The sequence below is a fragment of the Emys orbicularis genome, chromosome 3 (assembly GCF_028017835.1).
Source record: "Emys orbicularis isolate rEmyOrb1 chromosome 3, rEmyOrb1.hap1, whole genome shotgun sequence".
Taxonomy (NCBI): domain Eukaryota; kingdom Metazoa; phylum Chordata; order Testudines; family Emydidae; genus Emys; species Emys orbicularis.
In genome coordinates this window covers 132,568,928-132,590,241 of record NC_088685.1, presented here as the reverse complement: position 1 = coordinate 132,590,241, position 21,314 = coordinate 132,568,928, and the positions used below count along the sequence as shown (strand labels likewise).

At 41.2% G+C, this 21,314-nt stretch overlaps 1 protein-coding gene across 1 annotated transcript in view; it reads left to right on the top strand.

Annotated features, from left to right (window-relative positions):
* Window positions 1-21,314, top strand: part of GNPAT (glyceronephosphate O-acyltransferase) — a 48,836-nt gene that overhangs the window by 25,639 nt on the left and 1,883 nt on the right. The window contains exons 9-14 of the mRNA XM_065401173.1: window positions 5,007-5,230; window positions 11,695-11,940; window positions 13,013-13,092; window positions 17,073-17,213; window positions 19,937-20,040; window positions 20,144-20,233. Of these exons, the coding sequence (XP_065257245.1) occupies window positions 5,007-5,230; window positions 11,695-11,940; window positions 13,013-13,092; window positions 17,073-17,213; window positions 19,937-20,040; window positions 20,144-20,233 (885 nt within the window). The remainder of the gene's footprint in view (window positions 1-5,006; window positions 5,231-11,694; window positions 11,941-13,012; window positions 13,093-17,072; window positions 17,214-19,936; window positions 20,041-20,143; window positions 20,234-21,314) is intronic.

Genomic DNA, 21,314 nt, shown 5'->3' with positions numbered 1-21,314 from the left:
GGCCGATCAAACCTGTCCCACCGGACTTCATTGGGAAAGGATTCAATGTGATTCCTGGTCCCAAAGAAAAATGGGGTGGAGATCAATTCTGGATGTCAGTACACTCATCACCTTTGTCCACACGCAGCATTACAGAACGGTGACCCTAGCAGTGATCATTCCTTCTGTGGGCCTGTGGGATTGGTTTGTCTCTCTTGACCTCCAGGATGCTTATTTCCATTTAGCCATGTATCCTTCACCGAGACATATCCTATGCTTTGTGGTGGGCAGAGACCACTGTCGGTATCACATCCTACTTTTCAGCTTTTTCACCGCTCCAGGAGTATGTACCAAAGTCTTATCTGCCCCCACAGCTCATCTTTGTCAGATGGGAGTAATCATTTTTCTCTACCTGCATGATTGGCTTCTGAAAGATCATCATTCCTCAAAGCTCAGACAGCAACCAGTAGGACACGATCTCTGTTCCACTGATTGGGCCTTCCCCTCAATGCGGAAAAGGCTACTCTCTCATCCACTCAATGAATAGACTTAGTCAGGACCACTCCGGACTCCTGTACTACCAGAGCTTACCTGCCCAGGAGCAGATTCAACACTATGTCCAGCCTCATCTGAACAGTACAACAGAGCCCACAAACCACAGCAAGAGCTTGTCCTTGAGTTCTGAGCCATATGGCAGCCAGTACATTTGTAACATCCTTAGCAAGACTGCACTCCAGGTGTCTTCAGTTCTGGTGCTCAACCATTTACACACCCAACAGACACAACCTATACAAGCAGATGCCCATACCTCAATTCTCTAAACTGGTGGAAGGCGTGCGTAGGAGTTCCATTCTGACAGTCCACTCCTTCAAGGATCATCACCACAGACACCTCCCTGACAGCATGGGGCACACACTTTCAAAACCTCATAAATCACGCCAAGTGGACCCCTCAGGAGGTTATCCTTCATATCAATGTACTAGAGCTCAGAGCGGTTTGTTGCATTTGCTAGCAGTTGTTTCCACACATCAGGGGCCACTCAATCAGAATAATTCTGGGCAACAGAGCAGCAATGTATTATCAATCGACGGGAGCAAGACCCTGGTCATTATCCACTGAATCCATAAAACTATGGAAGTGGTGCATATCGCACCGCATACAGATCTCAGCGGTTTATTTACCGGGGCTACAGACCACAGTGGCAGATTCTCTCACAGACACTTCAGCATCAATCACAAGTGGGAGCTGAACAATGAGGTATTCGAAGATATGTCTTACCTGGGGCCATCCACAGATAGTTCTCTTTGCAACTCAATCCAATGCAAAGTGCAGCTGATTCTGCTCAAGAGGAGGGTACAGCCGCAACTCAATGGGAGATTCCCTATTCGTTTCTTGGCCTTGCGTAATGCTATATGCTTATCCTCTGACTCCCCCTCTCCCATTGAGGGGTTTTCAGTCTTCACCCACCCAGCTATGATGAGGCTTCTCAAAGGTATCTTCAACCTCTTCCCTCCAGTTAAAGAACCAACTCCATCATGAGATGTCCTGGGATGTTAACTTAGTCCTCAGTGCACTGAGGAAACCCCCTTTTTGAGCCTGTCAGGTGAACTGTTCCCTCCTCCATCTGTCTCATAAAACCTCATTTTTCAGCCAGGAGGGCAGGGGTGTATGGAGCCTTGATGGCTGACCTGCCGCACATGGTGTTCTTCTGTGACAAGGTAACACTATGTCCACACCCTCGTCCTCCCTAAGGTTTCCTCAGAATTCCACATCAGCCAGGAGATTCACCTACTGGTGTGTTTATCCCAAGCCTCGCTCTTTAAGAGAAGAAATGAGCCTTCATACACTGGATATAAGAAGAACTCTTGCCTTTTTCCTAGACAGGATTAGGTCCTTTTAGGGCATTACTCAGGGTTTTTTATCTCAATTGTAGAATGTGTGAAAGGACAGGAAATTTGCATTCAAACACTGTCCAAAGGGGCTGCAGGATGCATCTTAACCTGTGACAAAGCCGCAGGGGTTTGCCCCCCTCCAAGAGTTGTAGCTCGCTCCACCAGGGCTCAATCTATCTCTCTAGCCCTGCTGAGAAACACCTCTATCCAAGCCATCTTCAGGGCAGCCACCTGATCTTCAGTACACACATTCTCCCAACACTACACTCTTGTGACTGCTTCCAGAGCTGACGCAGCTTTTGATGATGCTGTTCTGTGATCTGTACTAAATCCACCTTCTCGGCACCCTCCTCTGTGCTGGTACTGCTCAGGAAGGAGGAGAGGTTACTTACCTTGGACAGTAACTGGAGATGTGTGTCTCTCTTCGGGTGCTCCACTCCCCACCCTCCTTCCCTTCTACCTCAGAGTCTCATGTTTGACTTCCGTGGCTGAGAAGGAATTGGAGTGGTGGCAGGTCCAACCCTCCCTATATGCCCTTGTACCAGAGCACTATGGTATGTAGGGATTCCTGTTTATAGAGTGAGATCAATACTGTATCCTGGAGCAATTAGGAATCCAGTGAAGTCTTTGAGTTGGGGTACTGTGTTCCTTGTGTCTGGCACCACCAAATAGACTGGCAGTGGCAATCTGCATCAACTGTATCTTCCAAGTGGCCTTCAAGGAGAGCCCCACATACAGCATGTTGCGATATTCTAAACTAGAGGTCCCAGTGGCATTGGTAAGTGTGGAAAAGTCTGCACTGGAGAGAGAGAGAGAGAGAGAGAGAATCACAACTGCATTTCTGGATGCAGATGTAAGCAGGGTGGATTGATTTAAATCACCAAGTGGAGAGCCTTGATTTAAATCCATTGATGTTAATCAACTTTTCCATTTGTACTTCAGTGACCTTTTTTTTTTTTTTTTAAAGGTGCATTTTCATTGGTTGATATAACCATTAAAACATGTTGATTTACAACTAAATAGAGCTTTTAGGTTAGATTTGGAACATCTTTTTGCTACTATACACTATAATTATATGCAATTTTATATGGCTTAATATTTTCAGATACTTAATTGTACATTTTTAGTATGTAAGATTTTCTTATCAAAACATATATCACATGTAAAACTAAATGATTTGTTAAACAGAAAGATTAACTGTGGTCTGTGAATTAAACTAATTATTTCAGGTCAGCCTGGGAAAACTTTCAAATATGCCTAAGTGGAAGTGACTGGAGCTTAAGTTCCTACTTGCCTAAGTCGCTTGAAAATTAGACAGTGTCCTAAGTTACTTACACTGTCCTCCAGTCTTTTAAAACTAGTAGATCTCATCCCCTTCATCTTCATTTTTATTCATAGACAGGAAGAGAGAGACAAGTTTTCCTGCTTTTTGAACTGCCAATCGATTTTTCTCAACTTTGAATGAATTAGCGCAAATGAAGAAAATATTCTTTCTGTGCCTGCGGAAGCAGCTACTGTTGTCAATTGCTGGTTTAGCACTTCGACAAACTCTGGTTCCGGGTAGTTAGCTAGTGACTTCTCCCAGTTCAGTGGTGTGACTTTCTTTAAATTGAGAACTGAGCCAATCAGAGCTCAGGTAGAGAGAAGCTATAAAACAGAAATATGAGACCACCCAGGTGAGCTCAATGGATGATCCTGTCGATATACGTGATGGTGCCTCCTGGAGTCAGAGGCCCTGGGTCACAATGCCGGTGATCACTTTGCTAGTCTCTTGCACTCAGAAGTACAGCCCCTCCATCCCCCACAGGATCAAGCCTTTAATACGGTACATGACCTATTTATAACGCTTGACCTCAAAAGTTAGATTCCCCCCCCCCCCCCCGATTCTCTTTATATCGGAAAAGCAGACTTTAACTCAAACGTTTTGATGAGGCTCATGGATTCAGCATATCCATTTTCTGTTTCAGTGTTTTAAGAGATTATAATAAATTTAGGCATTAATAATTTTAATATTAAATAATTTATTTTTGAAAAGAAACTTACTTAAATTTTAAAAAAATCCAATTAAAAAAAATATTAAAATCAATTCTCATCCACCCTGGATTTCAGTGTTTAGCTGCCCACTTCCCCTAAAAATCCATGTGAAATTGGATATTTAAAAGCACCTCTTGGGCAAAGAATGGATGAATCCCCACAATAGTGGGGAATATAGTTGCTATTCTGACCATCTAGATGCTTTTCCCCCTGCATGCTATCATGACCTCTGTCTTGTCTGGACTCTGCTTCCTCCAGCTCATATTCATCCATGTCTCTCTCTACCACACACAGGGAAAGCAGACACTACAGCTGTAAGGAGGAAAGATTTTTCTACTTTGCATGGGGGAGAAAGAACCTCAGGCCGACTCTGGAAATTTACTACATTCTCTTTACAAACCAACTTTGGCTTCCAATCATTTAGAGTGTCTAAAAGAGGTGGTGTGATGGGAGTGTAATGTAGTTAAGGAGTTAAGTGTGTGAGAGAGTGTTTGTGCAATAGAGCATTCTGGAGAGAGTGAAGAGTTTACCGTTGTTTAACACCCAAAATCAGAGCCCCCCATACATAATGCAAGTATGTAACCACATTAATAGCTGCAAAATTTACCTTTTCCCACGGAGTTGCAGATATCTGTTTATATTGCATAAATCCACAAAAACAACCATTCTCCCTAAGCTGGACATAGAGTCCAGAAAGGCTCCCCTCCTTCTGAGCTGCTTTATCCTGGCAGGTGTGATATTTCTTTGCTATAATGCAAACAAATAATATGCATTAGCAATATATTTTCACATTGTATGGTATTTTTGGAATCTTTTCAATAAAGTGGAAGGTTTTGAATTATTTTTTGTAATCAGTTAACATAATTCTTGCTTAGATCTGGAGGCCTTGCTTCATAATTTAGGTGTCGTGTACTTGCATAATTGCCCAAATGTGTTAGGTGCTGAACTGTGGGTAAAATGGGCAGAAGAGTATCTACGTGAGAGAACATACATATATGGGTACAGTACAGGACTAATGGGATTAGGATATAAATTATATCCTAGGATGTAGAGCTTCTTCTTGCTCGTAATATATATTGTTGTTTGGACTTTTCCTTTCAGGCATCTTCCCCAAAGGCTATCTGAGGATATCCAGGAATTTGTCACTGATGTAGCCTACAAAATGGAGCTTCTACAGATAGAAAACATGGTTCTGAGCCCCTGGGTATTAATTGCTTCTGTCCTGCTCCAGAATTTGCCAGCCATAGATTTTGAACTTCTGGTTGAAAAGACACTTTGGCTGAAAGGCTTAACGCAGGCTTTTGGAGGATTCCTCGAGTGGCCTGGTACGCGGAGAAAGTTATATTCCTTTTTCTTAGGAAAGTTACACTGTGAAGTGAGTTTTATTTATGTTGAAGCAGTACTAAAAGCCAAGCGTAGGGGTTTTAGTCCTGATCAAGAGATTTTGACTGAAAATCCAGTCATGTGGAGACAGAACAGATGTGCTACTTTTTTGAGGTGTGAAGGGGTAAAGAGGGAGAAACTCCAGTATATTATATTAAAATAGTGCTGAGATTTGCCTAATATTGTTTCTTTATCCAAACCCTAACTTTTGAAAGCACAGGTCACAGAACGTTATCTGAGCTGCAACAGGAGCTCAGTATAGTACTGAGTCTAAAGTTTGATATCCAGTGTAATGTAAACTGCCCCTGTAATCAAGAACCCTCCCAAACACATGCACAGAAAGTCACATTACAGCTTTGATTTTGATTTTTTTCCTCCTATTCCATAGTTTGAGAGCGTTTACGCCTGCCTCAGGGTCTGCTCCCCTGCCCAGTTCTTTAAATTAAGCATTCTTTATATTTAACCTCTCTCTTTAAAGTGGCTCATGATACTTCATATGGGGAGCCACTGAGAGCTATGCAAGCCAAAAAGATGATGGTAATCCAGTCTCATGCTTCAGTGTATAAGTAGTAACATACATAAAAAAAACTTGGTTTACGCTATATTATTAAGACGACAGTTTTCCCTTTAAAATCTCTCAAATATAAACTATAGTCCAAGCAGGTCTTTACTCTAATGCTCATTTGTACATAATCAAAAGGGGGAATATTTTTACACACTGCAGGCAGGGCCGGATTAACTCTCCTGTGGGTCTGGGGCTATTAGATTTTGTGGGGCCCCCGTATACAAGTCTTTTTCCTAATTTAAAACAAAGTTATTACAATTATAGCAGTGAGGCTATTAACACTATACTAAATTTGCCTTTTAATTAACATAAAGCCGTTCTGTGGTTACATTTCAGTCTTAAAACATGTAGAATATAATTAAGTTAATTCAAAATAGCCTACTTCTTACCTTAGAACAGCTGTTATATTAGTTTCTTTCTGGGAGGGAGTTTGGGTGCAGGAGGGGGCTCCAGGCTGGGGCAGAGTGTTGGGGTACAGGAGCGGGTGAGGGGTGTGGGCTCTGGGAGGGAGTTTGGTGCAGGAGGGGATTCTGACCTGGGGCAAGGGGTTGGGGTGCAGGAGGAGGTGTGAGGTGCAGGCTCCAGCCGGGAGGTGCTTACCACAGGTGGCTCCTGGCCAGCGGTGCAGCAGGGCTCAGGCAGGCTGCCTGCTTGCCTGCCATAGCCCCACGCTGCTCCTGCAAGCTGGCACGTCTCTGCGCACCCCTGGTGGGGAGAGGGACAGTGTGTATCTGTGTGCTGCCCATGCCCACAAGCGCCGCCCCCGCAGCTCCCATTGGATGGGAACCGGCCAATGGATGGGAACCGGCCAATGGGAGCTGGGGGGATGCTGTTGGGGGTGGGGGCAGTGCACAGAGCCACCTCCCTCTCTTTCCCCCAGCCAGGGGCCACAGAGACGTGCCAGCAGCCAGTCGCTTCCAGGAGTGGCATGGGGCCACAGCATGCAGCCTGCCTGAGCCCTGCTCCAGTGGGGCCCCCTTTAGCCCACGGCCCTGGACTGCAGCCCCTAAAGCCCCTGCATTAATCCGGCCCTAACTGCAGGAAAAATAGACCTACTACACTGTAACAGAACTCTGTCCATCACGAAAGAACACCCATCTCTCTTCCTTCCAGATGCTTTCAGTTGTTTGGCTGAAGGAAAGCTCTGCCTCTGCAAACCTAGTAAAAATTACTACCCAAATGGTATATGTCCCAAACCAACAGCCTCATTGCAGAGTGAATTAAAGAATACTCCAAATTTAGGCATTTTGCAGGGGGTTGTTTTTTTTAGCAAACATAATGAATTTTTGTTTTAGTAGGATTAAAAGTAAGGCCCTACTTGAAATGCGGTATGATTGTCAAATAATTGTGGTTGAGTTGCAGACAAGACATGGAAAATTGTGGAAAGGTAATAATGGACCTTTTATTATTTGCAGTAATTTGGAAAAGCCAGAGTAGACCTATTTGTTTAAGAAAAATTTGCTGGAACTATATGAATACTCGAGTATTATGTTGCAAATTTTTTTTTTATAACCAGACATTTTGCTGCAACTATATTACAGTCATGAATGCATGGAGCTGACAGAGGGAACTCCCACTGTCAGCTGCCCAGGGCTAACAAAATTGTGGTGGAAGCCTAATATTGTGGGATCTACAATTTCTGCAATATCGCAGTTTAAGTAGGGCCTTAGTTATAAATAAGGAGACGATTCTGTCATGGATTCCATGACTTTCTGGGACCTCTATGACTTCTGGGCAGGGCCTCTGCAGCGTCAGCTCCATGGCTGCGGGAGCAGCAACTGCTGGAACAGCGGCCAGCCCCAAGGCTGCTGGAGCCATGGTCCTCGGCATGCCAGAGCAGTTGCTGGGGTTGGGTCAGCCCCCTTGGGGCCGGAGCAGCAGCAGTCAGCCTGTGCCACAGGAGCAGCAGTGGGACTGGAGCAGTCGCAAGCCATCGGCAGCGCTCTGTTTGTCCTTCCCTCACCCCCAGGGTATTTTTAGTAAAAAATCAGGGACCGGTCGCGGGTTTCTGTGAATTTTTGTTTATTGCCTATGATCTTTTACTAAAAAAAACCGAATCTTAACCTTCGTTATAAATATTATCTGGGTACTGGAACATTAAGATTTTCTTGTACATGAGCTCTCTAATAAATTTTGCTGCCATTAAAATATTGTTGCACTTCTGCAAAGTGAAGCAAATACCTGATCTCACTTGGCGCCACTAGATGCTACAGTAATGTAAATAATAAGCAATAACAATCTCTGCTGATGATCCTTCCCTCCCTCCGAGGGCTGTAGTTCATCAGGAATAAAGCAGATAATCTAAATTGCTGTAAAATGTCAAACCATAGATTCTCAATTTCCTGCTCTTTTTTTCCCCCCATCAGTTTATCCTTAAACTTGATGATGTGGTATTCTGGATTCTGAAAAAGTTCTTCCACTAGGTGTTTGTATCTTTGGAGACCTTGGTTGCTTTACAGAAGTTTTCAGACCTCCAGATGTGGTCTGAAATTCTGTGATCTGGAACACTCAGCAACCAGATTTTTTTAATATATGATATGACTAATATATATATGCATTTATATATTAGTCATGATGCTTTGAAGGTATCCAGGTGTTTAAGCAGCATTTGTGCAGCACATCAGCAATTTTTTTTTAACAGATCAGCAGCGGTAGCATCCCAGCAGTCAAAAACTGTGATCCTAGCTTGGCTCATGGTACTCATCCCCTAGACCGTGTCAGCTAGTAGAGGTCTCTTTGGCCCCCCATGTTCTGTAAAACTAAATGGCAGAATCATTTACTGTTAAAATAAGCAGCCTATATTGTCAAAATGCAAGACAAAGGACTGATGATAGAGCAGATTCCACTATTTTGTGCTGGCCACTTTATGGGGCATGGTTTATGCTTAAATTTTAGGTTGACATAGCTGTCTCTCTCAGGGGTATGAAAAATCCTCATCCCAGAGTGATGTAATTAAGCTAATCTAACCCCCAGTGTAGACGCAGCTAGGTTGATGGAAGAATGCTTCCATCAATGTAGCTGCTGTTGCTCCAAGAGATGGTGTTCCTACAGCAACAGAGAAACCCTTTCCGTCAGTGTAGGCTCCATCTCTGCTACAAGGTTATGCCAGCATAGCCATGGTGATGTAGCTATGCTGGTATAGTCCCCCATAGCATAGACAAGCCCTGGGTATGATTATACGTTTGGGTTTTTTTTACTTTGAGTTATTAATTTGAAGTAGTTAGCACCTTTTGTAAAAACCAGTTTGGACACTCCATCAAAGTCTATGGTTTGTAGTCTATGTAAACCACGTAGCTCTTTCCCAACCCCACTCCAACTTTAGCTCCTAGTTGTTTCTGTGTTGGTCATACTAGCTGTTTCTAATACATTGGGCTTATTTATCTATTGTTGAAATGTACCAGTGTGTAAGAAAACTATATTAGAGGATTGCAAAACAACCTATCTGCCTCACCACTTCTCACCCTGTTGAGCAACTTTAGTGCACTGGCAAAGTTAGGACAAGACACGTTGAAGCAGCAGATAAGCCACTAGCTGCTTGGGGATAAATTGATTTTAAAAGAAACAAATGTCCCCTTTTAAATTAAAAGACCCCTTTAATGTCCTGTAGATTGGCATGCACAGAGTCCTATGATCATATGTTTTACCTCTTCATGTTCAGTTTAAGGTTATTGTCTATTCCCTTGCATGTTAGTATATTCTGGTCAGACAAAGAATATTGTCTCATATTCTACACTGAGAATGTTTTGAAACAGTTAGTTTGATTAAATAAATTAAAATATCTGAATTAGTCAAAGTAGAATAACTCAAGGTAAGCTTTGTGAGTGGAAGAGGCTGTGCATATGCTGTATACTTTGGGTCTCATACCACAAGTTCTGGGGTGTGCTTATCTTAATTTTTTTTTTCTTATCTGCTATACCCTCAGCTTTGCAAACACACTCACTTATGTCTTTTGAATAGCATTCTCAGTAAAACTGTTCTTGAAAAAGTGTGCCAGGGATATGTCTTATGAAGCAAGTAGAACTTTGAGCTTGGGTACAGTCTGTTAACTGTAAGCAGGTGTGTTATGCAATGATGGTTCCATTTTTACTTCTTTTAGTTTAAGGTGAGTGTGAGGGATCTTTGGTTTGTGGGAATTAAGGGAAACTTTGTCAAGTCTCCTAGATCGGATTCAAAGGTTACAATATCAGAAGACTTCACAACAAAAGAATGGTATCTATCCAAAGTTATTTTAGCTGATTCAGTGTGAAAGATTGCTGTATCTAAAAAAAGAACAGGAGTACTTGTGGCACCTTAGAGACTAACAAATTTATTAGAGCATAAGCTTTCGTGGGCTACCGCTGCTACTCTGAAACCTGTATCTAAAAAGCTTACCTCTCAATAACTGTTTTCTTTATCGTCTGTAGCTGTGGTCTACTTAGTGAACCAGGCTTATTTGCTTAACATATCCTTACATCACTACTTCGAGGAAGTTTCTCTAATATAAATGTTCTTACAGATTGGATAATAATAAGCAGGTTCTTGAAAACTATATCTCCCCTTCCAACCCCCTCCCCCAACCAAACTGGTATAAGGGTCTAACTGATAACTGCTTAGGAAGATGAGCCACTTGCAACGAGAGCTAGTCTTAAATCAAAATTCTCCTCTTAAATATTTATCCATCTAATTTTGACGTGACTTTCTCTCCTTTTGCGCGCAGAACTCCCACTGACACTAATGTAATATTGGCGCGTGCAGCGGTAGAACAATATCTGAATTGAGATTAACCATGCAGATCTAAGAGGCAAATTTTGCTCTTACCTTGACAGAGGGATAGATGAGAATTAAAAATGTACATTTGCAGATCTAAAATAAAGATGGTGAACAAAGCTATGAAATGTACCTGTCTAATATTGGAGCTCTGTGTTCTCTATTGAGAGGTTCAGAACAGTGGTTATCCACTTTTGGTTACAGGGAGGGAAGGAGACCACTTCCTTTTCCTGAGGTGATAAATAGGGCCCTACCAAATTTACAGCCATGAAAAACACGTCATGGACCGTGAAACCTGGACTCCCCCTTTGAAATCTGTTTTGTGTGTGTGCTTTTACCCTATGCTATACAGATTTCACAGGGGAGACCAGCGTTTCTCAAATTGGGGGTCCTGACCCAAAAGGGAGTTGGGGGGGTCACAAGGTTATTTTAGGGGGGGTATTGCCACCCTTACTTCTGCGCTGCCTTCGAGCTGGGCAGCTGGAGGGCGGCGGCTGTTGGCAGGGTGCCCAGCTCTGAAGGCAGCGTCCCACCAGCAGCAGCGCAGAAGTAAGGGTGGCAATACCATACCATGCCACCTTTATTTCTGCGATGCTGCCTTCAGAGCTGGGTGGCCGGAGAGTGGCAGCAGCTGACTGAGGACCCAGCTCTGCAGGCAGCAGTGCAGAAGTGTAAAAGTGGCAATACCACAACCAACCCTCCCCCACACAATAACCTTGTGACCCATGCACAACTCCTTTTTGGGTCAGGATCCCTAAAATTACAACACTGAAATTTCTGATTTAAATAGCTGAAATCATGACATTTATTATTTTTAAAATCCTATGACCGTGAAATTGACCAAAACGGACCGTGAATTTGGTAGGACCCTAATGATAAGGTCTAGGTTGTAGTTCCAGGAATGTCTGAAATTATTCTCTCCACCTCACCCTATGCTTTTTTCTGCCTCTTTCCAACATGGATCATCCTGGAACAGTTTTCTAAGTGTTCCTAGAGGTAAAAATTGTTCTAGGTTGCAAAATATAATGTAATATTATACATTCTGCACTTACTTTTTCCTTTAGCATTTGCCTGAGTGTTATGTCTTTTTACTAGATAATCTATGTGCCAATAAAGCAGTCACGTCCAGCCTTGCCCTGCACTCCAACATTGTGAGCCTTGTCAATGGCCAAGTGGTTTTAAATGACGTGGGAATGGAGGATGGAGCTACAGAGGAGCTTGTTTTTAAACAGGCCCTCTCCATCCTCATGTGTGGAGCCTACAGGAACCAGTTGCTAAATGTGTTTGTGCGCCCATCTCTGGTGGCAGTAGCATTGCAGATGACGCAAAGTTTCAGAAAAGGTAACTTCATAATATTAACGTATTATAAAGGAGCTTGACCTGACTTTCAGAAGCGTTGGGCACCTGGAGTGCCTGCTGATGTCACGGGGTGCTAATCAAATTGAATACTTACACCAACATTCAGAATGAGGCCCACTGGCATCAGATTTTGTGATTTTTATTTTTTTGCAGCTTTTTTAATGCCCTGTTCACACTAGCACAAAGCTAATCCGTTTTCACAGCCATGTTACAGCATTCCTTCAGGAACCACGGCAGATGTTTCTGCAATGTATTAAGTCACAGGACAAGGTAATGTGACTGTCAAGATTCCTGACATTATTTATACTGATCTGCAACATATTACTGACTTGAAAGTAGATACTCTGCAGGCCTTTCTCTTGTTGGCATTCTGATTTGCATTTGGAGCTTGCCTGGGAGGATCAACTACTGCAAACAGTGTAAATAGTTTTCCACACCAGTTGTGGTATATGGAACAGTATTTGAAACAAGATACTTTCTTTAGTAGGGTCTGAATGCTATTTAATAGGGTTGTGGAATAGTTTAGTATGGACGTGGCCTTGCTCTGACTGTTCAGGTGTTTTGAGTGTATGTACAGATACTCTAGCACATCCTAGATTTATTCCCATAGAGTGCAGTTAGTTGTAAAGCTCTCTCCATCTCCTTGCTCGTGTCAGTGAAATATTGTAGCAGTCAGTATTTTCCCTTGTTTAGTACTTGCGATAACTTTTTTTTTTTTTTTTTTTTTAAACAGAAAATGTTTGGTTTGGCAAAGATTAATTTTAAACATCTACAGCATTTCCTGTATGTTCAGGAGATTGCACAAATACAACCAACTTTTTCCCTTTTTTAAGATTAGTTGCATAAAGTATATAGATTATACTATTTCAAGTTGAATCAGTCTCTGTGTACATGCTCATATTTTTTTTGTCCAAACATTTGTGCTAATAGTGCCCTGTTAGAAGTTTCCTCTTACACTGAAGGCTTCCCCCCCCCCTTATTTTACAAATGACTTAAATGAACAATGTTATATCCTTAACCTTATTTCTTCCTTCTCCCCCTCCCCCCCACCCAGAGGAAATCTATAGCTGCTTCAACTTCTTACGAGACATTTTTTCTGATGAGTTCATCTTCTTCCCTGGCATTGCACTGAAGGTAAACCGTCCTGTGTAAATAAATAAGGGTACATACATGCACTTTTATCTGGGTACATGATGGATTAGCTTTAGTTTTGTGGCAAATTCTTTGAGCCTGAGATTTGTCAGATCTCATCTAACCAGGAGTTGGGAAGAACGTCTCAAAGGAAAACCAAGTGTAGGTCATTCAGTGAATGCCAAGTTCTACCATGAGTAAGATTTGCAGCAGTTTCTCCACATAGCATTAAAGGGCTTGTGCTGCTGAAAGAACACTCTTTCAGGTGAGATGTAAAACTACTGTCCTGACCCCTTATGGATTGTGAAAGAAACTGTGGTGGGTGGGGGGGGTGGTTGTTTTGTTTTTCATGAGAGTAAATTGTGTTAATCCTGATGCTCTGGTTAAATTCCAGCGTGCAGTGGCTGCATTTGCCTACATAAATGCTCCCAGGAATTCTAGTATATTTCACTCACTTCTCCTAAAAAGCTGTTGTGGTAGAGTAGTGGTTGTGGTGTAGAATAGAATGAGTGCTCTGTTCTCTGCAGAAATTATATTCACTATTTTAATGTTTTACTACTATGTCTTTATTATCATGGTGCACAACATTGATTCATGCGTTTTGCATAAATACAGTGCATATTACTGAATTTTAAAAAGTCATTGTTAATAAAACTAGTTATTGCCCTTTCAATGTGGTCATGACTGGCCCTTTTGTGTAACTATATACAGTACATAAAGTATGCAATAGTGTAAATACAACTTAATGTAATGTCTTCTGAGACTTCTAGTTCAAAAGAAAAAATACCAAGGATTAGGTGATGCTATATGTTTGCTGCTCCCACTGAAATTAAAGTGAATGGAAGTTTTGATATTTAATAGTTCAGGGATTGGGCCCAAATAGCTGCCCAAGTTTTATTTTAATCAAAAAATAAGTTACGTAAACACTTTAGACAAAAGTAACAAATTATTATATTGCATTTGTACTATTTTAAAATAGCCACAGCTTTTCAATACAAAAAAGAAACCCTTCCAGGTTGCTTATGTGACTGCATATGTTAACTTAAAGGTTCAAGAAATGTTTTCTTAAAATAAAATAAAACAAAACAAAAAACACACACCATAGCACCAAACTTGAAGGAAGTGTTTACACTGGAAACACAGATTAAAAGTGTTTGTGTATTTGGTTGTCGAAAAGCTTAATTATGGTGGAACTACAAAGAACAGCTCTTACAGTCCCATCAATCCTTTTGCTATATGGTGTCGGAAATGCTTTGGATTTTAGAGTGCAGATCTGAGGTGTTCTCACTTCAAAAGTCTTCAGGAAGTTTAATTCCTAACTACATTGTAAGTCCCCTAGAATAGTTTTACAAAGGGTGTAGAAGTGTGAATATATTTTGACATAGAAAAAAGAGAAAGTAGTCTTAAATTTCTAAAAATTCTGTTAATACAGTGAAAGAAATCCTAAAATTTGTATATATTGGAGAACTCAGAATTTGTGCTGTCAATTAATCACAGTTAACTCACGTGATTAACTCAAAAAAATTAATTGCGATTAAAAAAAATTAATTGTGATTAATCACACTGTTAAACAATAGAATACCAATTGAAATTTATTAAATATTTTTTGATGTTTTTCTACATTTTCAAATATATCGATTTCTGTTACAGCACAGAATACAGTATGCAGTGCTCACTTTATATTTTATTACAAATATTTTCACTATAAAAATGATAAAAGAAATAGTATTTTTCAACTCACCTCATACAAGTACTGTAGTGCAATCTCTTTATCGTGAAAGTGTAAGTTACAAACGTAGATTTTTCTTTTGTTACATAACTGCACTCAAAAACAAAACAATATAAAACTTTAGAGCAGGGATCAGCAACCTTTGTCTCACAGTCCGTCAGAGAAATCCGCTGGCGGGCCGGGACGGTTTGTTTACCTGCAGCGTCTGCAGGTTCGGCCGATCGCAGCTCCCACTGGCCGTGGTTTGCCATTCCAAGCCAATGGGGGCTGCAGGAAGCAGCAGCTAGCACATCCCTCGGCCCATGCCGCTTCCCGCAGCCCCCATTGGCCTGGAACGGCGAACCGCGGCCAGTGGGAGCTGCGATCGGCTGAACCTGCGAAAGCTACAGGTAACCAAACCATCCAGGCCTGCCAGCGGATTTCTCTGACGGGCCGCGTTCCAAAGGTTGCCGATCCCTGCTTTAGAGCCTACAAGTCCACTCAGTCCTTCTTGTTCAGCCAATCTCTAAGACAAACAAGTTTGTTTACATTGACGGGAGATGCTGCTGCCTGCTTCTTATTTACAATGTCGCCTGAAAGTGAGAACAAACGTTTGCATGGCACTTTTGTAGTCGGCATTGCAAGGTACAGTATTTACGTTCCAGATACGCTAAACATTCCTGTGCCCCTTCATGCTTTGGTCACCATTCCAGAGGACGTGCTTCCAGGCTGATGATGCTCGTTTAAAAAAAAAAAACGTTAATTTAATTTGTGACTGAACTCCTTGCGGGAGAATTGTATGTCTCCTGTTCTGATTTACCCACATTCTGCCATATATTTCATGTTATAACAGTCTAGGATGATGACTCAGCACACGTTCGTTTTAAGAACACTTTCACAGCAGATTTGACAAAAGGCAAAGAACTTACCAATGTGAGATTTCTAAAAATAGCTACAGCACTCGACCCAAAGTTTAAGAATCTAAAGTGCCGTCCAAAATCTGAGAGGGATGAGGTGTGGAGCATGCTTTCAGAAGTCTTAAAAGAGCAACATTCAGATGCGGAAACTACAGAACCTGAAACACCAGAAAAGAAAAATCAGCCTTCTGCTGGTGGCATCTGACTCAGATGATGAAAATGAACATGTCAGTCCGCTCTGCTTTGGATCGTTATTGAGCAGAACACATCAGCATGGATGTACATCCTCTGGAATGGTGTTGAAGCATGAAGGGACATATGAATCTTTAGCGCATCTGGCACGTAAATATCTTGCGCCGCCGGCTACAACAGTGCCGTGTGAACGCCTGTTCTCACTTTCAGGTGACATTGTAAACAAGAAGTGGGCAGCATTATCTCCTGCCAATTGTAACCAAACTTGTTTGTCTGAGTGATTGGCTGAAGTAGGACTGAGTGGACTTGTGGGCTCTAATGTTTTACATTGTTTTATTTTTGAATGCAGTTATTTTTTTGTACATAATTCTACATTTGTAAGTTGCACTTTCATGATAAAGAGATTGCACTACAGTACTTATAATGGGGAAATTGAAAAATACTATTTCTCTTGTTTTTTTGGAGTGCAAATATTTGTAATAAATATAAAATGAGCACTGTACACTTTGGTAGTCTGTGTTGTAATTGAAATCAATATATTTGAAAATGTAAAAAACATCCAAAAATTCTTAAATAAATGGTATTCTATTATTATTTAACAGCGCGACTTTCAATAGGAATTGGGTGCCTAAACGTTGTTTATGTCTTTGAAAATCTCCCCCTTATCTTAAGTAGGAAAAGAAGTTTCGTTTGACCTTATGATAACTAACTCCACTTCAGCCATGGCATGGTCCCTACTTTAGAGAGCTTTTAACATGTTTTATGTTAGATGGTTGTCCTTGTTGCTAGCGGAGAGCCTAGGGTTGACCACGACCAGCTAACTCCCGTCATACTGGGGCAAAGTCCTGGATGAAGTGATGTAGGCTAATGTAATGCCAACTTCTTTCCTAGACAAGACAAGGTCCCAGAGGCCTTCCTGTGAAGATAGAGAGGCCATTATATTATGAGGCCTCCCAGTTTGAGAATATAAACTTGGTGAAAATATGAACTCAGTACCTGTTTAGAAATTGATTCTTGGTATACCTGAGTGTGTCTAGAAAACTTCTTTCAGAAACTTCAGTGGCAGCCTGATGGTAGCTGTATGCTTTATTTTCATGAGGAGACTTAGCTGCACTTGTTCTAGTTGGGAAAAGTACCAGTTACACTGTTTTTCCTTTGCCCCACAGGACTTTGAAGAAGGATGTTTTCTGCTTACAAAATGTGATGTAATTCAAGTGACTCCCCAGGAAATCTTAGTTACAGAGAAAGGAAATTCTGTAGCAGTTTTTTTGGCAGCTCTGTTCAGGCCTTTTATGGAAGGTTACCAGGTACACAATTCTTCACAAAGTTCGCACCTACTCTCTCCTGTCCCCCACTCATAAGTTATATGGGGAATGGCATGAGTCATGGTTCTTCTATGGTAGAAACACTAAGTGTTAGCATGGGTGGGAGTGGAAGGGAGAAGATACATAGCAGTAGTAAGTTTTATCTAATGATGTGAAGAGATTGGTTCCCTCTCGTGACACAGATTTTAAAAAAAATTACAGGGTAATTAACTTCTTATGTGGTAGTGCTAAGTTTCTTGTGACAGGCTAGTTGGAGCTGTGGTATCTTTTATATAAGTGAATCTGCATGTGAGGGTTGGTGTTCTGGCCCTGTGAAGTGCAGTTTATTTAAGAAGAGCAATCCAGAGCAACAAACACCTTGCCCTGTTTAGGTCCCAGCACACATAGCGCCCAAGTCAAAAAATAAATGAGTAAGTTTTCAGCCAAAAGAGGAAGGGTAGGCTCCGTGGTTCCCTTAGCTCTAGCCCCCTCCCTTGCAAATCATTCCCTCTGGATGTATAAAGCTCACTTCTCAGGGAATCTGTTGTTAATGGGCTAATTGTCAGTCCTTAGAAGGAGGACTTCTTTAGCATATGTAAGTGGATAGTATGCAAACTGCAGAAGTTGGTTGTATGTTTGGCCAAAGCCTGCGTGGGAATTCTTCGCCCTGTCAATGTCTATTTTAATTCTACTCCCGTCCCACGAAGCCTACCAAAACGAAATAACTCTTTACACTTCTTAAATAAAATAAATATGCTAGAAGAGGATAGCAAATTCCCACCACTGTGAAACCATGTCAGTTATTGGCTAGATCATAGTGGCCAGGGTCATAAGAACAGAAGAATGGTTATACTGGGTCAGACCAAAGGTCCATCTAGGCTAGTATCCTGTCTTCTGACAGTGGCCAATGCCAGGTGCCCCAGAGGGAATGAACAGAACAGGTAATCATCAAGTGATCCATCCCCTGTCGCCCATCCCCAGCTTCTGGCAAACAGGCTCAGGACGCCATTGATGGACCTATCCTCCATGAATTTATCTAGTTCTTTTTTGAACCCTGTTATAGTCTTGGCCTTCACAGCATCCTCTGACAAGGAGTTTCACAGGTTGACTGTGCACTGTGTGAAAAAATACTTCCTTTTGTTTGTTTTAAACCTGCTGCCTATTAATTTCATTTGGTGGCCCCTAGCTCTTGTGTTATGAGGAGGAGTAAATAACACTTCCTTATTTACTTTCTCCACCCCATCACGATTTTATAGACCTCTATCATATCCCCTCTTAGTCATCTCTTTTTCAAGCTGAAAAGTCCCAGTCTTATTAATCTCTCCTCATACGGCAGCCGTTCCATACGCCTAATCATTTTTGGCACCTTAGAGACTAACAAATTTATTAGAGCATAAGCTTTCGTGGGCTACAACCCACTTCTTCGGATGCATCCGAAGAAGTGGGTTGTAGCCCACGAAAGCTTATGCTCTAATAAATTTGTTAGTCTCTAAGGTGCCACAAGTACTCCTGTTCTTTTTGCGGATACAGACTAACACGGCTGCTACTTTGAAACCTAATCATTTTTGTTGCCCTTTTCTGAACCTTTTCCAATTCCAATATATCTTTTTTGAGATGGGGCGACCACATCTGCATGCAGTATTCAAGATCTGGGCGTATCATGGATTTATAGATAGGCAATATGATATTTTATGTCTTATCATCTATCCCTTTCTTAATGATTCCCAACATTCTGTTTGCTTTTTTGACTGCCACTGCACGTTGAGTGGATGTTTTTAGAGAACTCTCCACAATGACTCCAAGATCTTTCTTGAGTAGTTGCAGCTAATTTAGACCCCATCATTTTATATGTATAGTTGGGATTATGTTTTCCAATGTGCATTACTTTGCATTTATCAACATTGAATTTCATCTGCCATTTTGTTGCCCAGTCACCCAGTTTGAGAGATCTTTTTGTAGCTCTTTGCAGTCTGCCTGGGACTTAACTATCTTGAGTAGTTTTGTATCATCTGCAAATTTTGCCACCTCACTGTTTACCCCTTTTTCCAGATAATTTATGAATGTTAAATAGGACTGAGCCCAGTACAGACCCCTGGGGGACACTGCTATTTACCTCTCTCCATTCTGAAAACTGGCCATTTATTCCTACCCTTTGTTTCCTATCTTTTAACCAGTTACCAATCCATGAGAGGACCTTCCCTCTTATCCCATGACTGCTTACTTTGCTTAAGAGCCTTTTGTGAGGTTCCTTGTCAAAGGCTTTCTGAAAATCTAAATACACTATATCCACTGGATCCCCCTTGTCCACATGCTTGTTCGTCTGTTGATGGCTCTTCCACTGACTCACTGTTGACCTAGGACAGGTTACTTGACTTCGGTATCTCACTTTCCCCATCTGTGAAATGGATGTTGCTGAAAAGGAACGTCACTTTTGACAGTGAGGCAACTTTTTCAAAGACAAGGACCATAAACCAGTTTCTAGTATGATTTATTATTCAGTCTTGTTTTATATACTAAGATTCTTGTTATGATTACCCAAACAATATTAAAAATTTTTAATGCTTTGCATAATGTTATATTTGTCAGCCTACTAAAAATATATCTTCCAAATTGATTATTAGGAGGAGATGTTATTCCTTTAAAAATATTTGCTTGTAATTAAAGACCAATTCAAGTTACAGAATAAGAGGAAAAGCTCGAACACTTTTTTAAATTTTATTTTTTAGATAATCAGCAGATATCTTTCAAAAGAAACAAAAGAGGCCTTTACCGAAAAGCAGTTTATACTTGGAATCCGTAACTTTGCTTTTCAGCTTCTTGAGACAGGTACGTTTGCTTTGTGTGGTGGTGTTGGTGCTGTGATACCTTACGTGTGTAATAGTTTGAGTGATTAATGGACTTTTAATTGCCCCCTATGCTTTCTCTGTAGGAAGCACTCAGTGTTATGAAGTTTTGTCTTCTGACTTGCAGAAAAATGCCTTGGCAGCTTTTGTGCGCCTAGATGTAGTGAAGAGGATGAAAACGTAAGTAATACAAGAGGCCCTCGGGTTTGCAAGAATATTATTAGTAAAAGTATTTTGCTGGGGTCTGGACACACAAGTTGGAAGGTAAATGCAGACAATGTATTGTCATTATGAGTCTGACTAGATCCAAGGATGAGATCTAACGTAATTATCAATTGCAATGAGTGGTTATACATTGGAGATACTTCCGTTAGTATATCATAATTCATGTACAGAACCATCGGACTCTTTTATCTGATATCTTAATGGTTGAACTATAAAATACTAAACAGTATATTACAACCCTGATTTTTCTGAACTTGAGCCAACTAAAGTTTGATTATATACACCTCTACCCTGATATAACGCGACCCGATATAACACGAATTTGGATATAACGCGGTAAAGCAGTGCTCCGGGGGGGGGGCGGGGCTGCGCACTCCAGTGGATCAAAGCAAGTTCGATATAATGCGGTTTCACCTATAACGTGGTAAGATTTTTTGGCTCCCGAGGACAGTGTTATATCGAGGTAGAGGGGTACCCCCCCAGTGTCATACTGAGTCACAAAGTTGGCACCTTCTTTGTATGCGCCAGTTCCCCAAATATGGCATCTCTTCATTCTATATTAGGATTATGGGATCTGAAATACAGAATTTACGAAGTTCACTAGCTGGCTTCTAAATCTTTTGACCCCATTGCTTTTTTATCTTGAGGTTTGAGGTGTTTTCCCCCAAGACCTTTGGATAAACAGGATTCTGCTCTGTTTGCGTAGATTGTTTGTAACACACTTTAAAATAGCTAGGTTTTTTTAATCTCCTTTTTATTAAAATGGAGACACAAATTACTGTTACAGGCAATGTAGTAAACGGCTCATTCTGACTGTACCATAATGTTGACTTTTGCTTTAGCATTGCAAGTTAAATGAATTTAAGCTACACTGTCTAACATTTCTAATTATGAATAAATACTAGGGTTAACTGATAAAATATGAAACCAGCTAATGCTATAAAAAATAGTGTGTATACACATAAATGTGTTCGTATTTTATAAATTCCAAATATATTATGGATCTTCCTATGGTATTAGTTAGTAGGGCAAACAG